The 20,992-nt window shown below is 37.6% G+C and overlaps 2 gene segments (V, D, J or C); both read right to left on the reverse strand.

Annotated features, from left to right (window-relative positions):
• Positions 1-2,100: 2,100 nt before the first annotated feature.
• On the reverse strand, positions 2,101-2,829 carry LOC107506559. The segment is given in 2 exon segments: positions 2,101-2,444; positions 2,606-2,829. Coding segments are annotated over 2 exon segments (396 nt in total).
• A 10,701-nt stretch (positions 2,830-13,530) lies between these two features.
• Positions 13,531-15,734, reverse strand: LOC107506558. The segment is given in 3 exon segments: positions 13,531-13,637; positions 15,147-15,455; positions 15,588-15,734. Coding segments are annotated over 3 exon segments (462 nt in total).
• Positions 15,735-20,992: the final 5,258 nt, after the last annotated feature.

The raw sequence follows: 20,992 nt of genomic DNA on the forward strand, positions 1-20,992 counted from the left end.
TTGTGATTGTTGAAAAAAAAAATTATTACCTTATTTATATTTTTAAAAATGGGCTTTCTACTAATCAAAATAGGATATAGTTTGAGGAAAGAGTAAAGATGGGAAATCTATAAAATGCATTCACTTTAACAAAGCTGTTAAAATTAACATTATAAAGGGTGAGGCATGCAGAAAGACTCTACTCTTGTCCTAACTAGAAACTTAAACTTTTTGAACTTTCCAGTCAATGCCTGGCTATAAACCTGAACACACACTAGACCTCCAGATAACCCTCTGATAACCCCCCTGAAGGACTCACATGTCCAGACCCCATGACATCCAGCTGACAGCCATTATCCAGACCACCAGACATGACCAGACCACCCAGCATCCATCATTCAGACTGCCTGGTATCTGGCTGATAAACATCAGGGACCAGTCCTAAGACTAAGAATGCAGGACTGATTATTCTTAAGAAAGCACTTTTTACTATAAGAACTCTTAACTTTTCTTTCTTCTTTAGAACACACTGGATATTGCCTAGCTGTGTTTCTGATTTGCAAACCTTAACACCCTTGAATACCTCTTCATCGTTTATTTCTAGCAAAACTTCCCGATTCTTTTTCAAGTAAGTTTGACAGATTTAATCAGAAATAATGTGTTACCTGCATTAAGGCATCATCAGGTGGGTTTTGCTGTTCTCTAGGCACCTCTTATCTAAGTTAACACAAATGCTTGCAGGTCTGCATCAATCATCCTCTTGAAATGCAGCAATCTCCCAATTACAGTGTTTTTCAAAGTAAGATCTTCTAATCACTTAAACCAAAATCATCAAAAAAAAGCAGCCTCCCAAACTCATGGCAGACCTATTGAATCAGAATGTATTAGTCAGAATCAGATCTATTTTTAAAATATTCTTCACATGATTTTTAAATATACAGGAAAATGTACTGTCCAATTCGTTGGCTCTGGAATTTTCTAAAAAATATCATTTTATGATGTCTGCGGCATTTACGTTATCTCAGAAATCTCTTCATTTGTAAAAGTCCTCAAATCTCAGCTTCCTTATTGAAGATTATTAATATTACTTCATAATTTGGAGATTATTTAATGAGGATGTAAAGTGCTAACAATGGACCCGGCATATGGAGAGGATTCACTAAGTGATAATAAAGACAATGATGGTGATGAGGATGAAAAATGGGGGCAGATGGAAACAAGAATCCTGTGTCAATTTTTTATCTATTCTCCGAATGCATTGGGCAGACTGTAAAGTTATAAACTCAAAGAGTTAAAATTGAACAAAATCAGGTGATATGGATAAAAGGATACCTCTTTCTCTCTCTCCATATCAGAAAACTTCTGCTTCTTCTCTTCTTCTAAGGTCTTCCCTTATCCTCTCCCCACAAGGGTAGGGTGCAGATAGCTGATTCTGTTGTTCAGAGTCCATTTATGAGTAAATCAACCCTAAGTCTAACTTAAATGGTAGGAATTCAGATTCCACCTACTCTGCTTTTATCTCTTGTGTTTTTAAGTCTTTGCCTACCTGTGATTATAAGCAGATCTAAATAGCGCTAATCTAGTCACCTGTGAATGACTACCTCTCTTTCTATTTCACCCCAGATGACTGAAAAATAAGTCCACTCATAGTCAAATTTGAGGCTTGGCCTTTCTCCTATGCATCTTTATAAAAATTCTGAGCTTGCTTTTCTGGATACAGAAGGATATAGAATACCCTACTTAGGCCTTGACTATATTGAAATGGGAAAAATTCACTTACAGTCATGTGACCAGATTATTATGAGAATGCAAACAAAATTATTCCAGAGAAGAGTGTATATTCCTATGCAGTCTCTTTTCAAGTGGCCCAAGATGAGAAACCAAGCCACATCACAGCTATCCCTTTCCAAATCTATGTGACGGAAGCTCTGGGCGGTTATGAAGAGCAGACCGACCCATGAACACGCAGAGGGGACTGCCTGGGATATCTGGACAAGAGGAACAGTCATCTCTGCTAACTGGCTATGTCCCAAGACTTCATTCTCTGTTGGACCACTTAGAAAGAAGTTTTGGGTGCTAAGTGAAATACCTATTCGGGGAGGAAAAACAAAAGTGATGCTCTTATTCCAGAGCCCCAGCTGCAGGGTTTTGGTACAGGCTGCAGGTGTCTGGGGAGCACTGTGTCTCCATAGCACAGAGGTAAGTGGCTGAATCTTCAGGTTTAGGGTCTGTGATGTGCAGAGAACTTTCCTTCTGTAACAGTGTGGCTGTTAGTCTTTCTTTCTCCTGTTTCATCCCAAATGTGTACAGTATGAAAAGGCGTTCGGGACCTTTCCCAGGATCCTGCTTATACCACTGCAGCTCTCTGAAAGTGACTGTGTAACTGCAAATGAGGCTGACAGTGTCCCCCTCCTGGACTTTCAGGGTCTGAGGACTCTGCTCCACCAGATCTTCTCCACTCAACCCTGTTCAGGAAAACAAAATCAGAAATGAGGCAAAGCTTTCAAATTCAGTAGTTTTGAAATATTTCAACAAGAAACCTGGGATGAGCTGAGACTCGTATCTCTTCTCCCCAGCTTTAGATAAATGTGCGCTTATGGTTCTCATCTCTTAACCTCCAACTTACAGCCAAGCTGAAGCCACAGGACTACGAATGCACATTCCAGCCTCTTCTCCATCCTGATAGCTCAGTCTTGATACGACCTGTAATGATTCCAAAATATCTCTTCTCTGAGGAGCTGTTTCTATGCCTTAGTCTTGTTCTCTCACACCCAAGAAAGCCAGCCTTTCTGTTGGCGGCTCAGCCAGTCAAAAGCAAATCTTCTGGTAACTTTCATGCTTTTGACACTTAAGGCATTTGTGAAATGAGGGCGATGGAGCTACTGCCACCTTGTTGTCACAAACGCAATTGCATATACCCACTATGCCCTCTGCAAAGGAAAAGATTGAGGGAAGGACATTTTTGGTATTTGGTGGTATAGATGAGGTTTGGGGTAATAATCAGAAAAGCCTTCACTTCCTTGTACTTGTAATTGTTCCTTTGTTCCTTGTATGGCCTTTAAAGGTAAACCACTACAAGAAATTATAAAAGAGTTCAACCTAAGTGTAGGTATGATTATGTTTCTCTTTATAACACATAAGAATCTCAGCAGGTGAAAACTTAAAAGGGCTGGAGTGCTGAAAAGATGAGAATTAAGTAGGTTGTGGATATGGCCAGAAACTTTTTTGACAGAGACTTGAAAACATAAGTGAAGAAATCTATTTCTTCAAATAATTTTATGCCTGGCCATAGGGATGAAGTGTGACCAAAACTTGGGGTCACGAACTTGAAAGATCTTAGGAGGGAGGGAGGGAGGAGCATGGTAGAGGGGAAAAAATTCATTTCTAGACTTCAGAGAGATCAGAAAATCACTGGGGTGGTGAGAGTTAGAGGGTGACTATTATCCATCAAACCAGAAACATTTTACATAATGTAAATACTATGTGATAAAAGTAAGTCTTCCTTCCTCATTTATCCTTTAGTACTACAGTTCATTCATAGGAGCAACTACTTCTAAAACACACACACACACACACACACACACACACACACACACACACAGAATTTTCTGGCAAACCTCTATACACTCCATTCTGTGCTTTGCTATTTCCAATGTAAAATGGACACATGGCATACCATTATATGGATGTAGCATATTTTACTGAAGTTTTATGTTTTTCCAATTTTAGATTATTGTCAGTATTTTACTCTCACAGATTATGCTGAAGTGAATATTCTCATATGAAGATGTTTGCCAACATGAACATACCAATTACTGAAAGTATAAAAACTATTGAAAAGGATCCATACATTTTTCATTTAATAAGTATTACCAAATGCCTCTAAACAAGTAGTGGCAATTTACACATTTACAATGTGTCAGAGTGTCTGTTTCTCCATTCCCTTGACAACACAGTATATAATCAAACTTCTTTATCTTTACAACTTAATAGGTGAAAAGCTAATTAAGAGTACCATTTTCATTTCTCTATTGTAAGTGAAGCTGAAGTTTTAAAACTAATTTTTAAATCTATTTGCATGCCTCTCTTTGAAAAATCTATTTAAAATTCTATGTAGCTGTTAGTTTTAGAGTCGGAATGACAGGGATCACACTCCAGCTCTATGGTTTATTTGCTGTGGGATTCTGAAACAAGTTGCTCAGTGACTCTCTCTGTGACTTAGTTTTCTCGACTGAGTAATGGAGAAAGAATAATGTACACCTTACAGAATTGCTGTGTCATTTGAAATATTATGAAACAAACGGATAGCATAGACAGAGATAGCTAGCTAGCTAGATCAAATATAGAGTAATGGCTAGAATACAGCAAACACTCGATACTAGCTATTATGTTATTAATGCAATTAATTCTCTTTCAGAGAATTAATCTTATTGATCTACAAAGCTCTTTACATATTAAAGTTACTTTTTCTCTATTTTTGTATCTTTTTATTTCATTTTGCGCTTGACTTTGGCTTTTGGTTGGTATTTTTGCCATGTTTAAATGTTTGCTTTCCTATACTCTTACTTATTGTTTATTCAAATGTATTCACCTTATTCTGCCTTCTGAAATTTGCACCTTGCTTAGAAAGTCTTGCCTCAATCCAAGATCATTTAACTCCCGAAAATTTTTATGTTTAAATTTAATATTTTAAGTCTACCTTTTGGAATTATTTTGATGTAAAAGTAAAGTAGGGGGTTGATATTTTTAAGTAGCTCATCATTTGCCCCAACATTATCTGCTGAAGAATCTATTGTTTTCCCCTTGATTAGTATTACCTTTGGAGTATAGTAATTTCCTATATGCAATTTGTTTCCCTTTCTCTCTTCTCTTCTATCAGTCTATCTAGCTATACATTTGTTAGTACCAATTACTTTTAATTATTCCAGTTTTATAATACTATTTAACATGTGGTAGAGCCTGTCTCCACACCACCCCCATTGTTCTTCTGTTTCAGAATTGTTTCTAATTTTCTGTCTATTTAGTCTCCACTTGAATTTTAGAATCAGCATATCTAGTTTTACATAAGTATGTAAAAAATTCAAAGTAACCATATTTTAGACAATATCGCATTACTACATAGATAATAACAAATTTAGACAGTAGTTACTTCATGAAAATTGACCTCACTAATATTAAGAATATTGAAATTAGTAACACTAAACTCAGATATATGTGGCAGAACTAGTTGCCTAATTTGTTTGGTTCTAAGACATATTATTGGGTTTTGTCATTGAACATGTGTTTATCTTGTTGAATTAGCCACCATTTACATACATTTTCTCCGAACAGTCCAAATAACACACTTGGCTCCTCATTAGCTACAATCTAGAAAAAGAGCATCAACTCTCAGATGTACTTGCTTTGATGTAACTCCATCCCTTCTCTTACTCAATAACAAGGAAAAATAAGCTACACGGAATTCATTGTACATTATCCTAACAGTATGAGCAATGCTCATTGTCATTTGTTTTTTTTCTTTAAGAGCTGGGTAATTTCTCAATGACCTAAAATTTATTACACTAACTTGTATGCCATTTATCATTGATTCGATTCATGCTTGCCACACCTAACAAACTTTGACTCTTACAAATCATATTTTAAGGACAGTTTTTCTCTGTTTCTGAGTAAGTGCAACTCAGAAAGAAGGTGGAAAGATAGCTGTGAGATCAGTGCAGGAACTCCGGCAGGGTGGGAACTGAAAGACCCAAGATGCTGAGTGGTGATGCGCAACAGAGCCAAAGGAGGTTCACGGTCGTGAACTTTGCTAAAATTTTGTTTAATTTTTAAGAATATTTTTAATTTGAAATAATTAGAGGTTTATGGAAGTTTCCAGAAATGTACTCTTCACCCTGTCTCCCCCAGTGGCATCTAAACCAGGAAATGAACATTGGTATAATCACATAGCTTCTTTAGATTTCCACAGTTTTAAATCCACTCATGTCTACGTAGTTCTACGTAATTTTACAAATACACAGATTCATGTATGGATTCACTGCCGCAATCAGGCTGCATGACTGTTATATTTTATATTTTATAACCACCAGTCTTCTTCCTTATACTCCTTCGTAGTCACACCCATCCCCTCTCCCCATCGTTGACCTACGACAACCACTGTTCTGTTCTTCATCTGGACAATTTCATTATTTCAATAACGTTAAATAAATGGAATTACATAGTAACTTTTTGAAATTGTTTTTTCAAAATCTTTGTCTTAAACTTTATGTATTTGCTGTGACCAAGTAATTAGCTCAAAGAAGTATAACCAAAATGTAGGTTGAGGACTTCTCGTAGAAGAGTGAAAAAACTTTGAGCCTGCAAATAACCCTTTTTATACTTGCTACGATTTCCATACTGAAAAAGTAAATTTAAAAATACAGTACCCAGACCAAACTCTTCTCAGCTCACCAGCCTCTGAAATCCCCCATCATGTATCACAGGGCAATTTTCTGGTATGGATTTGGAAAATGGATGCAGTCATCTTATGATCAAGGATAATCATAATCCTTCCTAACATTCACATTCTTTAAACTGTAAAATTCTCAGAAAGAAGTGTCCATCCATCTTTAAATCATTCAACTGAACAGAAAGCGAGACTCTCCTTTTTTGTCTATAAATTCGATCCTGATAACTGAACATGTGTTTCTTGAAGAAAAGAATGTTGTCTACGAATTGTCTCAAGAATGAAAAATTCCTTTTTTTGTTCTTACTGTTTGCTAAAATTATATGCTTTCATCTTCCTCTTTTCACAGTCACAGTTCTAAGGCCAAATAGCTCAGTTCCCCCAGAAGGGAGTGTTGCTTTTATCTGCTGTCCCAGGGACAGAGTCCCGATTTTGCTCTCATGGGAGGATTTCGAAAAGACCAATATTAACCATTGAAGTTAAGAATCCAGGAGCTTCCAAGGGCTCTCAATTGAAATAATTCAGCTTTCAGAACTAGAGTCAAGAAATTGGAAAAACAGGCTCACTTTCCTTGAGTCTTAAGAGTCCCAATGGTAAAACTATCTACCCCAAAGCTAAGCAAATCAACTGGATCACTAGATTTGAAAGAAAAAATACACAAAAAATACACAATGGTGAAAACAAATGGCAACAGATAGTTTGACCTCACCTGGTTACATACAAGGCCAGCAGCTAGTGTATGGAGAACATTCAATGTACAAAAGCCATTTCATTTGTGCCCCAGAAATTAGGATGGAAAGGAAAAGTTTGGGGACGCAGAACTGAGTTAACTGTGACTTTCTTTCAGCCTGGACACTTCTCCCCCCAACTCCCATCACCACCACAACTATTAGCTTAATAGGACTCAGCTCTCCAAACCTGAAAATAGTGCCATATGAGAGAAATCTCTAAAAACAGAAAGGGAAAAACAGCATATGCAAACAAAAAGAGTGCTCTCATGGTGATGAGAAGTGGACAAATGCAAGAAATAATTGACCCATACTTACTTGATAGCATCCAAAGGATAGAAGCTCTCTATCTATTGATGTTATCAATTAATTTATTCTTCTTTAATCAACAAATATCTATTGTCCAACCACTATGTGATGAGTTCTGTATAATGTACAATGCATTCATGTGTCCTGACCCTGTGGAGCTCACAGTTGTAAGCATAACAGGAATTAAAAAAATCTATACATAAGTATAGATATGTAAAAATGTACTACATAATTGTCTTGGACTTTGGCAAGAGCCCTCACTACATGAGACCACATAGAGAGAGAACATAATACATGCTTGGGGATGTTTCCAAAATAAATGAGCCTTATTTTTTTGAAAACTTTCCTTAGCTTATTATTCACAGTAAAGATATATGAGAAAACTGAGAATTCACTAAAGAATAGGAAAGGATAGGAGTAAAGCTGAGATGTTGTGGCATTACCAGTCTCCCTCAAGCCAAGTGAGAGATTAAAAAGATTGCTCTGAGAATTTGAAATGAGTACCCTAGAGTATTTTGAGGGCTATACTAAGTTGCAATGATAATTTCTCTCACTTTACTATGTTTATGGCTTATTATTGCATTATTTTTATCAATACATATATATAACAAGTGACTTTTTTTTTTAATTGAGTTGGAGGCAAGGCAAAGTAAATGGTAAGGCCTGGTGCACAGATATAAATATGTGAGTCTTATAAGAATGAATAAAATGTCAGAGAGACGAGGATAAAGAGGAAAGAAGAGAGAGAGAGAAGAGAGAGAAAATAAGATAAGGAGAGGAGGTGGCCTAAGGCAAACCTTGCACACTTCTATGAGTTAATACTTAGAAGAAAGATGAGAGTCAAAGAGGAAGCAGCTCAAGAAGTAGGTAAAACACCCAGAGAGTGGTTTGTCAGAGGAGTTTGAGAAAGAGAGAGTTTTAAGTAAGAGTATAAATGTTCACGACTCATCTGCCAAAAGTTTCTGAGAGATCAGCTATGATGAGAAATAAACATTTCTGTTGATGTATAACACAGAGGTTGTCAGTACTCTTATTGGGGCTTGACTAGGAGAGGAATTGAAATCAGATATATGTATACACTTTGATCCAGAAATTCTAACATACATGCCAGTTAACAATGTGTAAATGTGTTCGCCACAGAGCACGTATTAGAATAGTCATAACAACACTATTGATAATAGCCAAAGTCTAGAAAAGTCCAAGTAACCATTGAAATAGGTAAATAAACTATGGTATATTAATATAGCAATGAGAATAAATAAACGATAGATAAATCTCAGAACTATAATACAAAAAGAATCCTGATAGAAAAAAATCCAAACTATGTTATTCTATTTATATAAAGTTCAAAAACTGGCAAAACTAATCTATTTATGGAATTGTGGCAGGTAATGAACAGGATGGAACAGAGGAGAGTTTTTGGAGAACCAAAGTACATACAAGAAAGAGCATGAGACACAGCTGCAGTCTCTGGGAGGCACTAAATCCTTCAAAGGGAGATTCCTAAATACCTTTTTTAAACACCAAGACAGATCTAAGGTGCAGTATGAAAAACATCAACTTTGACAGTGCTGGTGAAATGGGGGACATTTAGGTATTGTCTTCCACTTTAATACGGTCACCATAAAAACGTTTTTTTCTAAAAAAAGATCTTTTACCAATAATTTACTTCAAGGTAAAGAATGGAAGGTAAAGATGCTTTGGATGGATGGCACATTTAGACATGTGCTCTGAGACAGAGAGATGGCAGTCTCCTTAGAGCAGAGATTCTGCTCCCAAACACCGGCCTTTGGTGACACAGTGCCTATCTCTTCTTGTCCAAACTGAGACTCTCGCCCACATGTTCATAGCTGGAAGATGCCTCATGATGCCATCCGAGGTTTTTGTGGGTCTCCCACAGGTGCCCACATCATTGTAGCCTCTCTCAGAGCACAGAAATACATTGCTGAGTCCCGAGCAGTAAGGCCATGTTGGTGAAAGGGATGGAAATGGCTGGTTTCGGGAAGTTCAAAAAATACTGACCCTCTATTACATTTTGCTTGTTGTAAAACCCCCCAATTGATAGGAAAGTCATTTTTCCACTTGATGTTTGTTTATACTAGAAAAAATAATAACTACTAGCTTCATATACACAATTCAAGGTCACAGCCTCCTTCTTCAGCATAGAAATTGCAGGCTATTTCGACATGTATATGAGTTTAATCGAATTGATATTAATGATGTGGCCATTTACCGTATTCAGACCATGCATCTAAGATGAACTTGCAGGTTTCATAAGAAATACAATTTATTATGATTATGGTGACTTCTGAGGAGAAATAGTCATCCATCTTTTGTACAGTGGGGTATTGTCTTTTGTTTTGTCTCCAATCAAAATCTACAGTAAAAGATGTCCACAGAATTTTCTTCTGGACAGGAAGATAAAACTATTCATTCTCAATCACCATAACTTTTCTCCCTACATTTTAAGGCATTGGTTTCTGGGAGAAATTATACTGGGTAAAGCGACTTGTCTGCTTAATGCCATCGCAGCAAATTTCCTGGTTGACACACTTGGGCTAGCTGAATGTGTCTAACAGCATTCAATAGTAAGTCTGTACTAGAAAATCTTGCTTTCAAATAATGTACTCTACAGTCAAAATGAGTGCATTCAGACTTCACCAGACCATGCATTCGCATTCTCATTTTCCTATATCAAAAATATAGCCATTCAGAAATTGCAAACATATCTTCAACCCACCGCTGCAGCAGCGTGGCTCCAAGGCTTTCACTTAGAGCACACCCCAAGAGCTTTACATTTCAGCAGCATGGAAGTTGGCATCTGATTTACCTGGTGCCAATATGCTGATTTATGATTGTGATTCAGTTGACTGCAACTTTTAATCCTTAATTTTTTCTTTTCTCTAAATGAACATATTAATTAAGCAACATCTAACATCCATGATAATTATGAGAAAATAGATTTTTTTTTTTAAAGCTCAGGATGGTTCAACTAGTGATAAAAATACCAGACAGTGATTGCCTGTAGGAGAAGGGATTTGACTAGAAAGAGGCACCATGGGACTTCTGAGGTGAAGGAAATGTTCTATATATTGTTTTGTTACATGGATGTAAATAATTCTCAAGACTCATTGAACCGAACACTTAAGATCTATGCATTTCATTGTGAAAAAAAAATAAGTGAACAAAAATAAAATAAAATACACACACACAAAAATTCATTTGTCCAGCTTTCTAGTTGTTGCGGAAATTTATTTATACATTACTAATTGTTAGAGGACAGCTGGAGTTTGCTGCAAATCATAACCTACTCCCGACCTTTCTGACAAGTGCCTGAAACATAGAATCGACGAAGATTAGCTGGATTTCACTATGCTCTGAAAGGGTAAATAGATACAAATAAAATGATTAAAGAAAATGGAAGACCATATAGCTCGAATATAAACATTGATGGTTATACATAATAATATGAATAGATCTCACAAAGGCAAAATTGTGTAAAAAAAAAAAAGCCACATCCAAGAGAACATGCTAAATGATTCTAAGTACAAAAACAGAGAAATCTAATCCATGTAGTTTGATGTCAGGACAGTGGTTACTAGGCATGGCCAAGGCAGGAGTGTCCTGGCCTATGGGTGCTGGTTACCTGAGTTTTTACTATTTGTGACAATTCATCATCTAGTTCTATACTTATGTAGGTGCACATTTCTCTATGTATAGCTTACTTTATTTTATTCTGGTTCCTTTTTTATTGCAATATAATTTACTTACAATAAAAGGCACAGTTCCTAAATGTTCATTTCAATGTGTTCGATAATTTTATATACTTAGGTGATCACCACCCAAACAAAATACAAAAGATTTCCATAATCCTCTCTCCAGGCAAACCCTCCTTTCCAGAGGAAATCACCTTTTGACTTTTATCGCCATAGTTTAGTTCTTTCTGTTCTTGAATTTCATATAAATGGAATAATACAGTATTGGGTGGGAGGATCTGGCTTCTATCACTCAAAATAAGGGTTTAGAGATCCATCGTGTGTTGTGTGTATCAGTCAGTGTGTAGTCAATCCTGTTTATAGCTGAGTAATATTCTTTTAAACCATAATCATTAAATAGTCTGCTGGTAGACATTTGGGTTGTTTCCGGTTTGTGGAAAACATGAATAAGGCCAAGATGAACATTTTGGTATGGGTCATTTGTGGGTCTATGTTTTACTCCTCCTCAGTAAATTCCTATGAATGGACCTGCTGGGCCATAGAAAATCCCCAAAGTGATTGCATCATTTGACAATCCCACCAGCAGTTTATGAAAGGTCCAGTTGGTTTACATATTTTCCGGTATTTGAGATGGTCTGATGATTTGTTTTCTGCCCTTCTAGTGGGGATGAATGGCATCCGAATGTGGATTTAATTTACATCTCCCTGATGACTAATGATGCTGAACATTTTTATGTACTTATGAGTAATCCCATTTACATATTTTGTTGTTGTGTTACCTTTTCATTGTTGATTTATGTGAGTTCTGTATATATTCTGGAAATACTCTTTTTTCAGATGTATCTTTCTGGATTTTTTTTCCCCCAGACTTTACATTGCTTATTGATTTTCTTAATATTATCTTTTGAGAAGCAGATATTTAAAATTTTGTTCATATCTTACTTATTAATCGCTCTTTTTTAAGGTGTATGACTTGATTTTTAAAAATTATAGTTAACATACAATTTTTTCCACATCTATATACGTTATAACGTGATCGCCACAATATGCCTAGAAACCATCTGTACACAGTTATTACAATATTATTGACTATATTCCCTGTGCTCTACATTACATCCCCATGAATTATTTATTTTTTAACTTGTATCCATGTTGTTGTAAATGGCAGGATTTCATTCTTTGTTATTACTGAATAATATCCCACTGTATATATACCACATCTTTTTTATTCACTCATCTGTCAATGGACACCATAGATTACTTCCATATCTCGACTATAGTAAATAATGCTGCAATGAATATAGGGGTGCATATGTATTTTCAAGTTAGTGTGTATGGTCAGTATATTTTGTACATTGCCAAAGAAATCTCTGCTTACTCGTAGGTCCCCAAGGTATTCTCTGCTTGTTTTGTGCTATTTTTAGTAGGAGCTTTGAGATTAAAATGTGTCTTTAATTTATCCTAGTCTACTTTCAAATAATATTGGTTCTCTCTATGAGAAAATATATTCCTGTTGCAACTGAATATGCTATAAAAACTCACAACATTGTTTTTATTTTGACTTTAGAGGCAGTAGCTTTTTAAAATTAATAAAGTTAGTAAAATAATTATCTACAAAACTCTAAAAAATTTACGTAGATATCTACCTTTTCTGGTATTCTTAGTTTCTTTTCGTGAATCTGAGTTTCCATGTGATATTACTTTTTTTTGGCATGAAGACTTTCTTTCAACATTTCTTGTACTGCAGGTCAGCTGGAGACAAGGGATCTTGTTTTTGTCTCTGAAAATATAATTATTTTGGCTTTATTTTTAAAGGATATTTTTGCAACCTATTAGAATTCTGGGTGGTCAGTGATTTTTTCTTCAGCACTTTAAATGCATTGTTTCCATCGTTTGGGGTAAAAAAAAAAAAAAATCAGTCATCATTTGTATTATTGTTCCTGAATGTACATAATATATTTGTCTTTTTCCTTGACTGCTTTTAAGATCTGATCTTTAATTTTTCTTTTTTTTTTTTTTTTTGCAGAATTTTATTGTGACATGTCTAGGTGTGGCCTTCTTTGTATTTATCATACTTGGGATCATACTTCTCCAAAAAAAAAAAAAGTCTTAAAAAAGATAAGGACACTATTTCCATCACGAGGCCTCACCTTCATAATTCATCTAAACCTAATTATTTCTTAAAGGTGCTACCTCCAAACGTCATTACATTTGGGGTTAGCAATCTGGCATACGATTTGGGGGTGCTGGGACACAGACACTAAGTCCATAACAGAGAGTGAGGAAACCAATGTCAGAACCACCCACATCCTAGAGGCAGGGGGCAAAAGAAGAAGTACTTGATTTTTCTTTCTTTCTACCCACAGATCTCTTGCAAGTTTTTATCAGTGGCTAAATACAGTAAGATGCCCAAAGCAAGAAAAGCCTGGATGATGTCATCCATAGGATTTGGACTATCAGAGCCTAGAAGAAGACAAACAATGGAGAGGAAGCCTGGATTTGGGTGAAAGGGCAAACCAAGAATAACTAACAAAGGGGTAAAGGAGAGAATAGATCCTGTGTATCCTTGCTGCTGTCTCAACGAACTCCTCAACTTACAGCTCACCTGAAGTCATAAGAATCCAAGAGGATTCTCCATTGTTTCTTATTTGAATTGAGAAGTCATTCTAGGTTTTGAAGTTTGACCAGTGTCCAGGTGACCCTGTTCTCCTATGTAGTAGTACGATAGCTCAAATTTGGAATCCAGAAACATGGGGTTACCTTATCCATTTGGCTTGCTAGTTAATAATAGACAATGTATGTCTTCCTCTTATGGACTGAATTGTATCTGCCTAAAATTCCTTTGTTGAAGACCTAAACCCTAAAGTGACTATATTTGGAGACAAGGCCTTTAAGGAGGTAATTGACATTAAGCGAGGTCATAAGGAAGAGGCCCTAATCCAGAGGAAAGGCCATATGAGGGCACAGCAAGAAGACAGCCATTTGCAAGTCAGGAAGGAACACTCAGCAGAAACCAGCATCTCTGGGTTTTTGATTTTGGACTTCCCACTCTATAGACGAACATGTGTCCTTCTTGTGAGAGGCATCCATGGTCTCTGCACAGGGATCTTTCTTGTTTTACAGTAAAATACAGAAGAATATTGAAACATTTTAAACTAATGTTTAAGTTTAAAGAGCTGAGATGGGTCAAAATCCTGGTTTCCTTTCAGATGAATTATCTTAGAACCTAAAGCCCAAACCCAGGTGAGTGACCTATCACATTTTTGGGATTTACAGATCTGAGCGATGGTCTAGGAGACAGAACAAGGAGAGTGACACAGCCTTCCCTGATTGGCTGCCTCTCACCTAGTGTGCAGTGTGGGCGGGAAGAGGGGACGTCCTTCGGCGCCCTGACCTGTGAATGCCTCCACAGCTGTGTTTCCTGAGCATCTGTGTGGAACGAAGGGTTGATGGGGAGTTGAATTAAACTTTCTGCAGCAAAGACTGAGCCAGAGAGGGGCAAAGCCTGTCTTAGTTGTTGAAACTTGGTCAGGACAGTAAAGACCATATTCTGTATCCCTCATTTGGGTCATGAAATTTTGCATGAAAACTATAAGATTACTAGGGCTTTTCAATAGTTAAATAGTTAAAATGACTTGGTAGAGATTAATCCCATTACAGTTTTCCTGGAAATGTTTCCTTTGAGAGGTTTGGAGAATGGAGAAGAAAGGAGCCATTCTGGCTGAGCACAGGCACCTTTAGGGATCAAAGCTCTGGTTCTCTTTAACACTGATATCCACCCTATTTTACCTGCAGAGCAATTCCCAGCCTCAGGTTCCTAGGAATTACCTGAGCTGGGTTCATTTTCCTGAGGAAAAGCTAAATAAACTCAGCACTGCTTAGGGAGAGAATGTAACTCTTCCTTCCAGGGCTGCCTACAGCCAAGCTCCACCTGTGCTCCTCTGGGTTTGTGTTCAGCCCCTCCTGCAGTACCCCTCACTGTGTCACTCAGAACACAGTAGTACACAGCCGAGTCTGACATTTGGAGTGAGGATTTCTGCAGGTGGAAGGAGCTGTCATTCTTAACAAGCTGGGCCTGAAAACCTTGAGACTCTGTTCTCTGGTTTTCTCTTGTGCTCTTCAGGAGGAGCTGGAAAGGTTTATTGAGATACTGGACATACCAGAACAGGTAAGGAGTTGAATAATAGGTCTGGTAATTGCAGTTCAGGATCATAGGTGCCCCCTCGAGAAGGGTAACAGGGCCTTCTGTCTGGGTCACTGAGTCTCCTCCATTGGTGTCTCCTAAAAAATAATTGCGTCGTTTTATTTAAAAAGTACATTAAGAGAGTTTTCAGCCAGAGAAGAAAAGTAAAAGTTATCTAAGATTATAGGAAAATAAAAAATCATTACCATTTACGATAAAATGTCACTTACCGAATAGTAGGAAGATCACAAGAACTGAGTAGGTGGCAGAAAACATGTCGGCAGAAGAAAATGATCCTTGCTCCCTGGAACACCCCAAATGCAATAGGGCTAGTCCCCAGCGAGCTCTTATAGAAACTTCTCACTCACAAATTAAGAGTCCTTTTCTGCACAGCAAGTCTGTCTTGTTGTTCCAAAGGTAACGCGAATCAAATCACCACCTGGGTACGAAAGTAAATCACATCTGAAGGAAGCAGCGCCATCTGGTGGTTGTCCTTCAGATTGTACCAGAGCTCTGTCTGGGACCTTATCCCTTCTCAATAACAGCTTGAGGGGTAGATACAGGAGAATGGTCTAGAAAATTAAGTAGAAAGCACTAAACAGTCCCTCTACAGGTTAACTAAAACTATTAGGTTCACTAAAAGTTCAAAAATAGTTAAGTATTACTTCCATCATGTTCTGCATGGTACAAAAATCTGTAGCTTCCCAAACAAACCCGGCACAACTTTTAAGTGACACAGTCTGAGGTCTAGTCTGAGGACATATTGCAAATGTCCCTATGGTTCCCATGGGTCAGAGAAGAAGCCCTCTGCCTACAAAGTGCTCCCTACTCTCCTCCAGTCATTTACCTGACTTAGTTCTATTCATCCCCCCGAGATTCAATCAACATGCCACAGAAGAAACATTATCTAATGCAGTCATCAACCTGTGGTTGAATGACAGGTGTTTTTTTTTTTTTTTTCCCCAATCCATCATGGACTCATACCTTTGTTAAATAGAGTTAAAATAAATTACTTGACTTCTGTTTCACTGGTAAAGGCAGAGTGCTTTGGAATTATCCTTCCAACTAGAAGACTAGACAAAATAAATGAAATGATTTTTGGACATAGGACTATAGATAGTACGGAGGTAAAGAAAACAGATGAGATGAGCCCTAACATTGCCCCAACTTGCTCCCTGGAGGCAGTTTCTGGGCATCGGTGCAGGAAACACTTGCCAAAAATTCCCCAGCTGTTTCACTGTGTTGATGAGACAGAATAAGGAGTTTGGGAATCCAGAGCCCTCAGAATTTGTGTACCAGTGTACCAGAGAGGAGAGAGTTGCACAGTGAGAACTATCTATGATGTGTAAAGCTCTGCAACAGATAAAAACACATAAACCCAAATAAGACATGGTTCCTATCTCAAATTGCTTCCAGTTGAGTGAGGAGCGGATCGTTACAATGGATCCTATCCCTAACCCTGCCTGTATTCCCACTAGTCCAGGCCCAGGCATGTGAAATGAGGGGTCAGACTGGAAATAGACAGCTGATGCACTTATAGCTAGGTGAATAAAGCTGTTTGGATATCTTCTCTCCAGTGTTTAGATTTATTTTTGCCCTTTCATCTGCCTCTCCCTTTCTTAGGCCTGTGTATCAAGATATTTAACCTCCAGTGCTCAGGCGTCTAACACCAGGGTATAGAGGTCCAGGACGTTAGAGGAGAAGGTGGCATTTACCTTCAGGTTTGGGTGTCCAGACACAAGCCTAGTGCTTTCTTTCTCCCTTCTCCTCATTTTATCGCATGAGCTCTCTGACAAGCTTCCAGAAAGATTCAGTATCATCTGGCCTTTGAAATAAATACAATTAACTTTCATATTAATATACCTCAATTATATATTTTATAAAACTGAATCTCAAAATCAAAAAGTTCTCCATTTTGCCTGAAGCTTGAATTATTTGAGGAGTGCGTTTTGGAGGTGGATCAATTTAAAACTCATTTAATTGTGATTAAACTGTGGTTCTTGAAGCCCATTGCCACTATCTCTGCTGTCATCCTTTGAATCTTGTTTCAATTTAGAGCTTAGGGTATGGAGGTAAAATTAAGGCTGCCCTGATCTCAGAAGGGCTCTTTCTTCCTTCCTATTCCCCACACCTAGATATTTTGGAGATGCTGTGATTCTTCTAACAATTCAGGTTTTTCTACAAAAGTCCCATAGTGCAGAAGTAGTATGCCTTTGTCAGTCCTTGAGCTGAATGGGGCAATGTTGAAATAAAACGACTCAACACTACAGAGTCCCCTAAGTGCTTTGTCTGGTGCTGTGAGGGATATAAAAGTGTAAGCACATTTCAAAAACTGTATAACCTTTTTAGAGCGATAAGATATAAACTTATCGACAGACAATTCAGTAGAGAGAGCTCAGATGAGAATGAGTTCTACCCTTGAAACTGGGATCACTGGTTTAAGTCACTTCACCTCTTTGAACCTTAGTTTTTTTAAAATCTCTAAAGTGAGATTAATTCTCTGTACTTTGTCTTGCTCATAACATTATTATGAGGAGCTAATGAGTTAATGTGTATGAAAGTGCATTGTAAAATTAGGAGGTGCAACTGAAATATTAAAATATATATATATTAGGTAATTTATGTAGTCAAAGGAATTAAAGTGGCCCTGCCTGCTACCTGAGAATTGCACTTTGATATTAATCATCAGTCATCTGCCCTTCCTCTCTCAGGACCTGGGTCTTGTCCTTGTGGGCCAGCTGCAAGTGGGAGTATTTACCAGAAGGCATCTAGATCTCCCTGTGTGGGGTGACTTTGCAAACAGTGTCAAGATGTCCCTGCCTTTTCAATAAAGTGAGCTTTGATTCTCTTCTTGAAAAATATGTCAAGAAACAGCTTGGTATTTTAAAAAGAGTACAGAATTGAAAATCTGAAGTTGGCCCTAGAACCAAGTTGGCCTTTTATATTAATAATGGTCATCATGAATTGAGTCCCTGCCATGCCAAGATGCCATGTTATGTATCTGTGCTAGATTTATGTATATGTATGTGTGTATATTTAATTCTTTAATAATTTTATATATAATATATATTTATATTTTTATTTCTTTACTCAACTCCATGAGGTAGGTTCTAATATTACCATTTTACACAGGAAGAAACTGAAGCACAGATAGGTTAAAGAATACATCAAAAGTCAGGATTTGAATTTAGAAAATTTTAAATGTTTAGTTTTATTAAGGAAAATTTCAAATGTATACAAAGGATACAGTATGAAACATTAAATCTTCATGTACTCATCACTCAGTTTCATCAATTATCAATTTTTGGTCAATCTGGTATCATTTATACCCCCATTTACATTTCCTCATCCATAGTTTTTAAAAATCCCAGGTATCATAGTCTTCAATTATTTTAGTTCCTATCTCTAAATTTTGATTTTTAAAAACACAGCCACAATGCCATCCTCACACTTAAAATTAATACTTTAACGCAATCGAGTCTCCAACACGTGTTCAAATGCCAATTATTTTAGTTCGTTTGATTCAGAATCCACTTAAAGGCCTCACATCGTGATTGCTTGCTATGTTTTTTAAGCCTCTTTTAGTCCATAGGTCCCCTCATCCCATTTCACTCCTTGTAGTTTATTGTTGAAAAAAACCAGGTTTGTCCTATGTAATTTTTCATACTGTGGATTTTGTTTATTGTATACTTTTGATGAGCTTAATACTGTCCTCTATCCTTTGTGCTTCCTGTAAATTGGTGATCGTTTCAAAAGGGCAGTATCTTTTTAAATCTAGTAAACAACAAACAAAGATGGTTTTCACTTATTTAGGAAGCCAGTTTGATGGAGTTACTATTTCACGTCCCAGCAGATCTTGTTTCTCTCTGTTTAGAAATGCTGATGAGGACTGGAGAGAACAGAGTAATGACAAACGCAGGGGATTCCACCCCACCTCAGAGGGTAGTGCTGCCCACTCCCAAGGACATCTAACACTGATGGACAATTTTACTCTTTTTCAAAGAAAAGGAAACTTTTGTTATGAAATCAAATGTAAGGGTTTTTGAAGAAGACGTGGAGGGTGGGCACCCAGCTGTTGAACCCGCACCCCACTGTGTGGAAGAAGATGGGAGCGAGGGCAAGCACAGCAGCACATGGATATAATGGACGGGTTGCACTAGGCGCCAGGTAAAAGGCAAACTGCTCCACATAGCAGACTGAAGCAGGATGAGGGGTCAGGTTACATGGATTACATGACATATATGCCTAATATTTACTTTCATTCCCTCTGTTAAAAGCAATACAGTGAGTCAGCTGTAGAAAAGGAAACCGGATAGAGCACTGAGCAAGCAGTAGATTCTCATTCATTCATTCATTCATTCATTTAAAAAATTTAAATTTGCATTACTTTGCTTCCTTTGATTTAGGACAAACTCTAAACCAAGAGCACTGGAACCATTGTGCAGTAGACATATTGTGTGCAGAATCGAATCAGAGGCTCAGAGGTGTGGGGTATGTGGGTGACCAATTTCAGGGAACACCTAAAAGGGGAGAAGCATTCTGAAGAAGTAGCGGGGGCTGGAGCCTGAAGGCTGTATCTTACAGACTTATTCTCAGGGGCTATTTTAGGGGCTATTCACAGGGCCCCAGATATCCTGCAGGTTGTGAAGGCTTCATATCCCCAACCCCCTATCCAGAGGTTCCCTATATTATAGCTTCTGTGTTGGCCTGTCCATATTTAATGAGCTTGCAGCCCGACTTGGATGAGACTTAAAAACTCAGAGACAAAGCCTCAATCTTTGGATGACCTTTCAGGACTCGCACTCTATTTGGGAGAAACCCTCATTTTTCATCCCTCTGATCCTGAAACCCAGTGCTGGTTAAGACTTGCACCTTTTTTTTAAACGTCTGGACATCCCCACTCACTTTCATTCTGTTCTTGGCACCTGTGAGCTTTGTCATTTGTAACCCTGCTCTAGATCAAACTCTCTGATATCAAAGGACCTCACCCAGTTTCAGTGTTCATAGTTTCTCAAGTGCCAAGTGAATTGTCTTCATTTTACAAGGGACATTGGACGTCTCTGTGACTAGAAAGTAGGTCTCTCCACCTGCCTTAGAACTTCACAGGAGGACCTGTGTCCTCTGGAGATCCAGCCAGTTAGTCAAAGTTCAGTGTGAACTTATGCTCACCAAAAGGGCATTGTCTACATGTCTTGATTCTGCAAAACTGAGGAAAGTATGTCTAATGCCTTGTAAAAGAAACTATAAAATCAAATTCAAATAAAAACTTCTTACATTATGAGTCTGTACCTATTCTCTCCTCCCTCCTCTTTTCTCCTCTTCTTCTCCCTCTCCCTCTCCTACCCAGCTACATAGAACAGCAGCTCCTGGGGTGAAAGTAAGTGACTTCCCAAGTCGCTCTCCTCTCTGCCTGCTCCCTCTGACTTCCTGTTATCACCGAGACATTATCATGCACCATGTGGAGTACCATGGCAATTTCTATAACAACCAATGGTCATTTCCTAAATAAAGGGATAGCTAGTAAGTGTTAGAAACTCAAAAGGGACAGTGGACTAAGGGCTCCTGCGAAGCTAGTAAAATTTTGGAAAGGGCTGTTCAACAGCAACTTTCTGATTAAACCTCCATGTGTTATAGA

Source organism: Rousettus aegyptiacus, unplaced genomic scaffold (genome assembly GCF_014176215.1).
Source record: "Rousettus aegyptiacus isolate mRouAeg1 unplaced genomic scaffold, mRouAeg1.p scaffold_m13_p_3, whole genome shotgun sequence".
Taxonomy (NCBI): Eukaryota; Metazoa; Chordata; class Mammalia; order Chiroptera; family Pteropodidae; genus Rousettus; species Rousettus aegyptiacus.